At 35.5% G+C, this 11,937-nt stretch overlaps 1 protein-coding gene across 1 annotated transcript; it reads right to left on the reverse strand.

Moving 5' to 3' along the window:
- Positions 1–483: 483 nt before the first annotated feature.
- On the reverse strand, positions 484–11,110 carry LOC147076932 (uncharacterized). The gene is made up of 4 exons (XM_085941393.1): positions 10,899–11,110; positions 8,951–9,091; positions 6,144–6,299; positions 484–3,055 (listed from the first exon to the last, which is right to left on the reverse strand). The coding sequence occupies exons 1-3, from the start codon at positions 11,027–11,029 to the stop codon at positions 6,263–6,265; spliced, it is 309 nt and encodes a 102-aa protein (XP_085797519.1). The 5' UTR covers positions 11,030–11,110; the 3' UTR covers positions 484–3,055; positions 6,144–6,262.
- Positions 11,111–11,937: the final 827 nt, after the last annotated feature.

Raw genomic sequence — 11,937 nt, forward strand, 5'->3', positions numbered from 1 at the left:
GGTTGTGGGTCATACCCAAAATTAAGGTGATGATGCCATGCATGCGTTAATAGAGCGAGAGAAAAAAAGATGTCTAAGAGACCTATACATACATTTCTGTAGCCCCATTAATACGATTAGCCAAGAAAACTGGAAAACTATATACAATATGTAAAGAAATGGACACTGGAATGGATGGCATGGCCCCCACACCCTGAAGCGGGCCCCCAGGCTAGGATCTTTGGCGGCCCCCTACCTATCGCTAAAGATAAAGGCAGTGTGATACAATAGCGTTTTCCAAATGGTGTTCGCGGTAAAATAAATGTGTATATTTAATGTTTTTTTGCATATTTTAATAAGTACATCCATTTGAATTATGGAGTTGGCGAGTATCGATACGCAATAAAATTTATATCGTACAACCACATTATTTTAAATAATAACATTATTGAAGAAAGGCGACTTTTTCTTTTACTATTGAGAATTTGTTTTTGAATTTTGAGTTTTGAATGTGTTGTTGTGTCACTTGTCTGGTCGACTCGCAACGCCAGGCCCTTCCTGAGCTCGGGCCCCCAGGCTAGAGCCCCGTCAGTCCCCCTTTGTGGGGCCCATGATGGATGGATTTCATCGACTGCAAGCTTAATTGATTTTTAAAAACTTACCAACACCATCTGTAAATAATAATTGTAGACGTTCAATGAAAACAAATACCTATAACTGACGGAGTTTATTGTGAACTATTTTTGTCCAATCTTAACAGCCTACCTCCACCCTTCGCCACTGGTGGTTACCCAATATGTGCATATACTGTTATCAGTGACTGATGTTTTGAGATGACGCCAATAAAGAACATTATGTTAACTCAATATTGTAAAGTTGTCAGTTCCATAGTGATAATTCTAATTATTGTCAGTATTCATGCAGAATTGTCAGCTCCATAGAGGGTTATGTCAGATTATTGCTCAAAACTATTAAAATCATTATGATAATTAGCATAAACAACTTGAGCCTAAAAACTACATACTATTCATAACATATTTCACTAAAAAGATAATACAAATAATAAACCGTCACTTTTCTACAAGTCAGTTTAGGTGAGTCAAAACTTTTATCAGCCATTACTCGAAACTACCAATTCCTAGTTGTCCCACTATGGAACTGAGCCATCGATATAATATCACTCTTGAATGCCATTTCACCAGAATGAGTCATTTTATGTACCTTCATCTTACCTCCCTGTACACATGAGTAATTGCATTCCTCACACTTTTGATCGCTTTTCACCAGAATGAGTCATTTTATGCAATTTCATGTTACCTTATTGTGTAGACGAGAAATTACACTCCTCACATTTAAATGGTTTGTCTCCGTAATGAGTCATTTAATGAACCTTTATGCAACTTACCTGTACACATGAGTAATTGCATTCCTTACACTTGAATGGCTTTTCACCAGAATGAGTCATTTTATGCAAGGTCATGCAACCTGACGATACAAATGCGCAATTACATAGTTAACGTTTGAATGGCATTTCACTAGAATGTTTCCTTTGATGTGCCTTCATGTTACCTTTGCGTACACATGAGTAGTCGCATTCCTCACATTTGAATGGCTTTTCACCAAAATGAGTAAATTTATGCAATTTCATGCTATCTAACCTCGCACATGAGTAATTGCATTCCTCACACTTGAGTGGCTTTTCACCAGAATGAGTCATTTTATGCAACTTCATGGTACGTGACGTTGCACATGCGTAATTGCATTCTTCACACTTGAATGGGTTTTCACCAGAATGAGTCATTTTATGCAATTTCATGCTACCTGACCTTGCACATGAGTAATTGCATTCCTTACACTTGAATGGCTTTTCACCAGAATGAGTCATTTTATGCAATTTCATGCTACCTGACGTTGTACATGAGTAACTGCATTCCTCACACTTGAATGGTTTTTCACCAGAATGAGTCATTTTATGCAATTTCATGCTACCTGACGTTGTACATGAGTAACTGCATTCCTCACACTTGAATAGTTTTTCACCAGAATGAGTCATTTTATGCAACTTCATGGTACGTGACGTTGCACATGAGTAATTGCATTCTTCACACTTGAATGGCTTTTCACCAGAATGAGTCAATTTATGTAATTTCATGTTACCTGAGATTGCACATGAGTAGTTGCATTCCTCACACTTGAAAGGCTTTTCACCAGAATGAATCATTTTATGCAATTTCATGCGATTTGACCTCGCACTTGAGAAATTGCATTGCTCACACTTGAATGGCTTTTCACCAGAATGAGTCAATTTATGCAATTTCATGCTACCTGACGTTGCACATGAGTAATTGCATTCCTCACACTTAAATGGCTTTTCACCAGAATGAGTCAATTTATGCAATTTCATGCTACCTGACTTTGCACATGAGTAATTGCATTCCTCACACTTGAATGGCTTTTCACCAGAATGAGTCATTCTATGCAATTTCATGCTTTTTGACCTCGCACAAAGATAATTGCAAGCCACACATTTGAATGATTTGTCTCTGGAATGATTTATTTTGTGTGATTTCATGTGACATAACTTTACACATGAGTAATTGCACTTGTCACATTTAAACTTTTTTTCAACTGAATGGGTCATTTCTTGACTCTTCATGTGACAAAATCGTTTCCATGAGTAATTACTTTTAACACATTTAAACAGCCTTGATTCGGAATTACTCATTTTCGCTAATGTGTTTTCATGTAATGATTTGTGAAATTTCATTTGGTCGAACGATTGAAAAAAATCAAAACATATACTACACACGAAATTTTTTTTATAAAACGATTTTTTTTCCAATTCTATAACAGCCTCTAATAGTTCAGGGATTTTCACATTCGATTGAGAAATATCACCTCTAGCAGTGCGACAGATTACGTTTATATCTCTAAACCTTTCATTGTATTCCATGACATCTTTCTTATTATCATGTTTGTCGATCTGTAGGTCTTCCCAAGGATCTTGGATATCAGTATTCTCCGACAACGATTTGAGACTCGCAATGCTGGTCGTTACTGAGTTTCCGGGGACAAACTAAAAAAAAAACCATTTTCAAAGAGTAATCAGTTGGTGCGACGATATTATAATTATAAAATAACACCATTTGAAGACTTGAGACCAAACGTTACACTAGAAAACTTTGATAATAGAACGTCGGCAAATAGAAATGGTGAAAGTCGCGATTAACATAATCCCAAAACTTTCGGGATTGATTATTTTTTTCAATTTTTATGAAAAATAAAATAAAAATGAAAATATAACAGAAAAAATACTTTTAATAACATATGAATACATCATGTTATTTTTTCATAAATAAATAAAACTTTTTACTTTTACATTATTATTTATATAAAAATATTATTCACTCCATTAAACCTACTTTTTTCCAAGATTTAACTTATTTTTTCTTTCGACCATGTCCGATCCTAATAGTATCATATAACGCCGTGGGATCCAGGTTCGAAACCTGGGTCTGGCAAGTACACCAAGATTGAAGTTGCACAATATTACAAAATAAATGTTTTAAAGAGTATAAATCATACTAGATTATTTTTGACCGATTTTATCTATGTTATTTGTGTATATAATTTTCTAAATTAACTATAAAAAAAAAGCATATTCCGGGATCGTCAAATTGTAATTCCGAAATCCCGGGATCAAGGTTTTGGCTCGGGATTGGATTCCCTACTTGTGATTATATTGTACCTATGCCTACCATTGTTCCATGATGTAAAATACGCGTTTCATAAGAGGATTTTTTGGGTAGGTATGTCATGAGTTTTCGTATTTCAAGCAAGTTCTGATCGTCTATTAGTGTATTTAAAGTCTCAGGATTTATATCATTTGATCCATCTACTCGCATTATCCAGTTTAACGATCCTACTTTTTAAAACCACTTATAATGACGAATCTAAAATAAATAGTAATGTTCACCAAATATCCGCAGGAGGCATATACATTTGCTTGTCCGCCCAAAAGGGTGTACATGCGGAAATCATTTATTTATGTGATCATAATATCATTAATATCACATAATTTTTCAGACACACTTGATTCGTTTTCCCTCTCACACACAAAATGGCTCGTGAAGAAATTTTGACAAAAAAATAATTTACATTTAATATAATAAACTCTCGCAAATACCTACACAATTATTAAAGGCAGAACTGTATATTTGGCGCACCGGCTTATCAAGGCCAAATCTCAAGGAACAAAAACCAAAGCAACGAACTAATCGTAATCTACGTCGCTTAATTGGGACAGTAAATTTATGTCCACCACACATGCCGGAATCATTATTGAACTGACTCATAAAAATATAAACAGAGTTGACTACAGGACAGCAATTTATAGCAAAAAACCAATTTTATAGTCACTCTTTTACAACGTGTGTCATCAAAAGTTTAGTAGAATTATTGTCCGTAGTCTTCTATGTATTCAATTTCAGGAACTTTTCCATACAAATTAATTCTAGAAGCAAGCTTACTAAAATCTATCTATCATTGTTATAATATATAAAATCAAATTCGAGCCTAAAATCATTATCGGTAATAGATAATTCAATTCTAAAGCCAATCAGCATAAAAGCAAACTGTAACCAGTAAGTATCTTAGGATTTGTTTTAAAACTTAAAGCAAGAGAGACATATATCGTGTGTTCCTGCCAAAAGTAGGTAAGTCAATAAATTAGGTATTTAGAGTTAACAATGGATTATGTGTCTATATATTATACATGCATGTACCTATGCTAGAAAAAAAAATCAAGGTCATCTGATTATAGAACATGCAAATAAAGCACAAAGATTTTAGTATTTTGTCTGATTTTAGAGGGCGTATCACAATTCAAAATAGGAATAACTCTTTATTATGATTTCAAAACATGTTAACTTTTTGGGCTAACGCCATGAATAAAAGAATTAAAGCCATTTTTAATTATCAGTCTTCAGCAATTGGCGTCAAATGTAAAATCCTTAATTATTAACTATTGAAGTAAACTAAATTCAAAACATGCAATAAATTTTAGTTCAAGTTAATAATAATAAAAAAATAACATGTAAATAGAATTAAGATTATTTATTTGATATACGATTGAATGTATAGCTTAAAATAATAATATCGTCCAGCAAAAAAGTCTCAAACAGAATTCTTAGAGATGCGGTGAAACACAGAACATGCAGGTAACAAAGCCCCCAACGCTGAGTGAAAGGGGATGTAACCCTAGACCGTAGGTAGAGAGACTAGTTGGTTGTCGCATTTGGCGGCGGAAGCGACTTATTTTGATTCTTGGTGACAAAACTTTGCACCCATACGATAACAGCCTGTACTCACTATAATTGTACCTAAACCCCTTCTACCCTCCCCAACCTTCGGAGTTGACGTTATTTGGCCTCGAAAACGTAAGACATACGATCAGAAGGTACCCCTATATTTTTCGACCGAATTCAGCTGGGAAGCGAATGACAACCAGAAGAGAAAGCCGCGTATGAGAAAGATAAGAATAAGATGTTTATTACATGCACGAAGAGTATTTTTGTCCGTGGACCGCTCTCACGGAGTTTTTAATGTTGTTTTCGTTGCAAATATGCTCATAAAATGCTTTATAGTATCAAGGAATGTGGTTTTAAGTCTTAAACCACAAATGCCTACAGATCAATCAGAATGTCCCTAACCAGCGATTACAGTGGTACAAAAGTAAGTAAAAATTAGATTCCAGACAGTTATGATGGACGTCTTTCAAATTGAATAGTTTAAATCTTGAATTTCAGGGGAAAATTAACATAATATATGAGAAATAGCTCGATAAAGGTTTTCAAAGAAAAATACAGTTTCGATAATAAGGCTTCAAAATTATGTAATTAGATTATCTACAACGTTTAAGGAATGTCCAGGATCATGCTTCGAAAATAGCATAAAAGCTCCATTTTGACGTACGCTGAGCATGTGGGTCGTTAAAATTATATTTTAATATTTAAAATAAGGTTGTTAGATTTTCAAGACACAATTTTACGGGCATATGGCGAGGTCGACTAAAATCGATTCCGCAACCATTGGACACGCCTACAGTAGAGCAACTTTCCTTTGAATCCTATCATAGATATAAGTAGGTATTGGACAAAACTAACCTGAAATACGAGACTATCAGTGTCGGGAATCTCTTGTTTCATATAAATGCTGGTGTCCGGAGTGTTTGGGCGCTCTCCGGCTACATTGCATCTATTCTCCCCTTCCGCGTCTGATTCGCTTACATCTGGTTCGGCTTTGACATCCATTTTACGTACCTATTTAACACGGAAATGATTAATTTTTATTCCCATGCATTACAAAGCGAAAACAATGACAATGTCGCCAACTGGAAATAAAATCATAATATACATGATACATTTTGCACACCACTCAGCAGTGTTGCCATTGTTTTGGCCTCTAAACTGATTAGACTCAGCTTTTCTTTCGTATGAATTGCTATATTTATCAAAATCAGTGATAATATCTGAGGCATAATGTAGGAAGTGCCTGTGTCATATATATCAATTATTATATTAATACTATCGAGTGAAGGTGCTTGATGGAATTTGAATTTAAATTCTAACGTATTCAAGATCTGAATTATTCCATTTAAGTCGTTTTTTGCGACCCGGGTTTCGCCTTTCGGCATCTTCAGGCGCCGTGTACACTCACCAAAGGTAAACTCGTCAATTATTGTTCATTACAAGAGACTGTTTATTTCTCGTCAACAATTAATATTATCAACTTTTTTAATACACATCTGGTTAAAAAAAATATAAATTGACAAGCTCAAGGCGAATAATCAGATAGTTTTTTTTTTTTTTGAAAATACTGGGAAATGAGGAAAATAGGAATGACATAGGCACATCTTGCACCAAATACACAACAGTAATAATCAAGACATAGGCAGGTTAAGACACACTTTATACATGCAGTAAGCACAATAGACATAAGTCACCAACTGAAAATAAAATCATAGATAGACCATACGTTCCATAGATAATATCTGTACCTCAGAGGCAGACGGATGCAACTCCATTTTTGGGGAAAATGATTTTTTTTTAAGATTCGTCATGCTAAAGGCTTTATTTATTAGAGGCAGAGAGATGGTAGTCCTAGTCCAAGATATGCATAGAATAAAGATGCAAGTGCCATACCTACGTTAGAGGCAGAAGGATGCAAATCCAATAATCCACTAAGATAAAATTCTCTCAAACCGTCTGCAATATGTATTAGACCAGAACCAGCCAGGAGAACGAGCTTTTGAGGAGGATACAGCACTGGACCATATCAAACTCATCAGAGAAATCAGAGCGGTAACAGGAATATAAGCTGCCGCTATCCATGGGTTTTATAGACTATGAGAAAGGGTTCGATTCTATTAAGAAATTTTCAATACTCGATGCACTCAGAAATCAAGGAATCCCCGGGCGCTATATAAATATTTTCAATAATATATACAGTAGCGTAACAACATCTCCATAAACCATCGCGCATTTCCTATCAGCAAAGGAGTCCGACAAGGTGATACAATCTCACCTAAACTATTTACAGCTACACTTGAAGACTTATTTAGAGAACTTGACAGGAATGACGCGGGCCCCCATAAATGGAGAATACGTGAGTCATCTGCGCTTTCCCGATGACAATAAATAGTGGTTTGCAAGACTCACAAGACTCCCAAAGCAGAATGCAGGAACTCGCTGAAGTAAGCAACAAAGTAAGCTTGAAAATAAATGTGTCAAAGAAGAAAGTCATGTTCAACTGCTTTGCGGGCCAAAAAGAGATCCTCATCAATGGCATTCAGCTCGAACAGGTGAAAAACTACATCTATCTGGCACAACAAGTGTCTATAGATGGATGTATATTTGATGAAATAGTTCGCAGAGTAAAGCTTGGCTGGAGTGCTTTTGACCGCCTGAATAATTTCTTCAAAAATGACCTACCACTGTGCCTAAAGTACAAAGTGTTCAACCAGTGTGTACTTCCCGTAATCACATGCGTGTGAAACATGGACTTTAAGTAAAAGAGAAATCCGGAAACTTAGAGTAGCACAACGTGGAATGGAAAGGTGCATGCTGGGCATAACGCAAACGGACAAAAAGAAGAATGAGTGGATAAGGGAACAGACAAGGATTAATGATGGGATAGAGTTTGGTAAAAACCTCAAATGGAAATGGGCTGGACGCATAATTCGAAGAAAGAACAATCGTTGGACAAATATATTCATCCAGTGGTATCCAAGAGGTACAAAACATCCGCAAGGTAGATCTAGAGGCCGCTGGATCGATGAAATGACAAAGTTCTGCGGAAAAACTTGGCAACGCAACGCACAGGGACGAGAGAAGTGGAATCAACTTGGAGATTAGCGAGGCCTTCATCCAGCAGTGAATAGATTCAGGCTGGTGATGTTGATGAATACATAATAAAATTTAAAAAAAAATGTGTTTTGCGTTGTTATATTTATACCTATAATTTTTTTTAACTTATAATTTGTTTTATTTTGGCTAGGTAAATAAGATAAAAATCCACATTTAACAAAATATCTTTAGAGGCAGAAGGATGCAAATCCACACTACGTTTTTTATTTTATTTTTTTAGATATAAAATTGTATTATATTTATTTCATTCTTACATATTCCAGAAGTACTTTAATTGAATTAGAATAAAAAAAATAATGATCATTATATGTATATTTTCTTAGAAGTTATGAACATTCGTTTAAAATAAAAATTGTTTTTTGGCTCTCCTGAACAATTGGGTATTTGGCACTTGCATCCGTCTGCCTCTGAGGTACAGATATTATGCATTTGCACACCACTCGGCGGTGCTGCCATCGTTTGTAGCAAAATTTGAGTGTGCGATAGAAGAAATTCAAATAATAAACTATTTCCGCAAAAATTAGTGTGGTAAAAAAAACACTTACTTGATCGATTGGTCCATTATATACTGTGTATGAACATCCAGGTTGGGGATTTTCATTGCTGAACTGATACGTTGAGTCATTAAAATCCTCTTCTTTGATTTCAGGTACTTCAGATTTGATATACGGCTCGACTGGAAGGTTCTGAAAAAAAAATATTTTATTATCAGATAACGAATACAATGATCAAGTTAATGTGAGCTTAAATCTTCAGAAAGGTTATTAATTCATAATGAACTTGGAGCAAGAACTTCCAGGTTGGGGGTTTTCATTAATGATTTCGCGCTTCGAATCTTCAAAGAATTCTTCAACAAGTTGAAAAATATTCTCAGATTTGATAAATATCTCGCTGACTGGAGGATTCTAAAAATAAAAACAATATATAAGTATTTCTCAAAAGTACCTATAATCGTTCCTTCATTCGTCGCCCTTTATAATAAGTCACCCCAAAGCAATGCTAAGGATTGCTGGTTTGCCGGTTTCACTGTGACCGTTGGCCGGCTCGCACATCAAAACTCGTCTCGTCTCCAACGTGTTGAATACGTCGATGTGACGTCATCGTTATTCACAAACATACGTTGATTGGTCGAATGCGTCTTTTTAGTTTGAAAAAAAAAATTCTAGTGCTGCTATCAACAGATCGCACGCCTCTCGGACTGCGAAGACGACAGAATGCATACGAACAACTACGAATTGGTCATTCCTATACCTGCTCGCCGGTCGCCGCATCCAAATATATATACGTTTCAATAGGTTACATGCGATTGTCGCTAAGTAGATGTGCGCGGTCTTCTAATGCGACATCGGATCGACGTTCCTATAAGGTTTGATTTATGGCTGTGCGGCAGACGAGCGAGTTTAGATGTGAGAGACGGCTATTATACACATTTATTATTAACCCGGTCAGAATATTCATAGAAAATTATAATTTAGGGACATATATGTAATATGTTTCGTGCGAAGACTGCCTTAGCACTGGCACAAATCAAACATGTTTCGTATTCGAAATGGCCATTGTACCCAGTAATAAAAAATACTTTTAAGAAGTACAAGATGGCTGCATATGTATTTACATTTAATTTAAATTGACTGATTGGTAGATCTAGACTGTAAAAAACTTGTGCGCATCTATTCTATACACAAGATTCCTATCGAGGGTATTTTATCATATTTATGTAAGTACCTATTGAGGCGGTTAATTGGGTTAGGTTAGGTAGAGTAGATACATAAAATATTTCACCGTGACACAGTTCGCCGTGAGCTTACTATCGGAAAGAGGTGACAGTATACTATACGGTTTCCAATTTTATTAGATTCAATATGAAGGTACCTATTAAATTCAATTGTCATGGCTGATTTTAGCAAAATTCAAGAATGAAAACGTAACAATTTATAACCTAATATATCGGCTATTTTCAAAATTTGTTTGCTGCTGGCTTCCTGGAAAGTGTAAACCGACAAGAGCCGTGTTTTATTTAGACATGAATTAAGTCAGAACCTATTTACTATACGACCCAAAGAGGTTGGACGGTCTAAACGGCCATGTATTTCCTATACAACGTTTCCCTGTGAAGTGTGATTCGTCAAACTGCATATTACGTACCTACCTACAAGTTTCCATTAAGTCAACCGTCTGAACTGTCAAAAAGTGTTATGTTTTAACAACACCTCTCTTAGCTGTGTTAACTTTTAGAGCGAGATACAGTTTTGAAGGCTAATTTATTCTAACAATTAATTATAAGACTCAATAGATAAATATGATCAACTACCCTCGATAGCAGCTTGTGTATCGAATAGATGCGATGAAGTAGGCATACTTCAGCAATGTAAAATGATTTTAACCCATTATAAATAGTGGAGCTGTTTTTTTTTCACCCAAACATTCGTAAATTTAAGTAACAGCCATTAGATGGGCTTTTTTTTAATCTATTACCAGTTCAGTAAAACTAACCTCAAATATGCATCTTTCATTGTCGGGATTCGCTTTCTTAGCGTCTGGACTATTTGGAGACTCCAAGGGTACCTCAAACCAATGCCGCGGTTCTGCCACAGATCTGCCTTCATCTGATTCACGTTTGACATCCATTTTACGTGTTTAAATCAAAAATATATTATCAATGGCCTAGGTATAATTGCTCTCATCCGTGACGTTTAAGACTTACTAGGGCTGTCTAGATTTGTCAATACTTTTTCATCAATACTTGGATCGTTACTTTTATTCCGATATGATATCGACACCACTCCTACCTACCTCAAACAGAATAATAAATCATTGATGAATCAAAACAGCCTTTTAATTATAAAAAAAAATATAAATAGCTGTGCACAGATTCTTCCTCATTAATTTTATGAAGACAGCCAAACGTAATAAGTAGGTAGGTAATAATATATATATTTTTAATGATAAGGTAATGATCACGTAAAACTGCGTTAAATGACGTGATGCCAAGTTACCTCTAAATCTTCAACCAGGGCTCGAAATGGACCGGAGCGCCGTTCCTGTTCGTAAAATCAGAAAAATTATCACTCAGTCTCGTGGAAAGAACAACTTGACCGTCTGGAAATTGCGGATATATATTTGAGAATGTCGACGAATTGAAAGTTGCCCTTGCGGTGGGTAGGATGGAAGAGCTTGGCAGAATTGTAAAGTGCTAACAGGATTGGAGCGAGGGCCTGGTCGACGAATCTTTTAGATGAGAAGATGCGAAATGACAGTCAAAGCTTCTGTAAAATCAACAAAAACAATCGTCCACGGCCTGACGCCACATAGGTACATCCTTTGACTAGTTAACTCGGCTCTGGCAGTGATCATAATAAATGCTAGTTTGTTTATTCATTTAATTTCTAAGTTCATAACTAAAATGATAGGAAGAACATGTACCTAAATTAATCACAAAATACGTGTGAGTAAAGAATTGTTTTGATAAGGAATCTTAAAAATATACAAATGCATGCATACCTACCTAGATACATTTACGAAACAATTGATT

The sequence above is a fragment of the Rhyacophila brunnea genome, unplaced genomic scaffold (genome assembly GCF_057557595.1).
Source record: "Rhyacophila brunnea isolate RB1 unplaced genomic scaffold, BYU_Rbru_1.0 scaffold_13, whole genome shotgun sequence".
Classification (NCBI taxonomy): Eukaryota; Metazoa; Arthropoda; class Insecta; order Trichoptera; family Rhyacophilidae; genus Rhyacophila; species Rhyacophila brunnea.

What these genes read in the sequence shown, in the direction of transcription:
- LOC147076932 (XM_085941393.1), bottom strand. Translation starts at nt 11,029, where the DNA reads ATGTCAAACGTGAATCAGATGAAGGCAGATCTGTGGCAGAACCGCGGC. An exon ending in ATGAAAGATGCATATTTGAG is followed by an intron (nt 9,092 to 10,898) that starts GTTAGTTTTACT and finishes TTTTTTTTTCAG; the next exon opens with AACCTTCCAGTCGAGCCGTA. An exon ending in ATAATGGACCAATCGATCAA is followed by an intron (nt 6,300 to 8,950) that starts GTAAGTGTTTTT and finishes CGTGTTAAATAG; the next exon opens with GTACGTAAAATGGATGTCAA.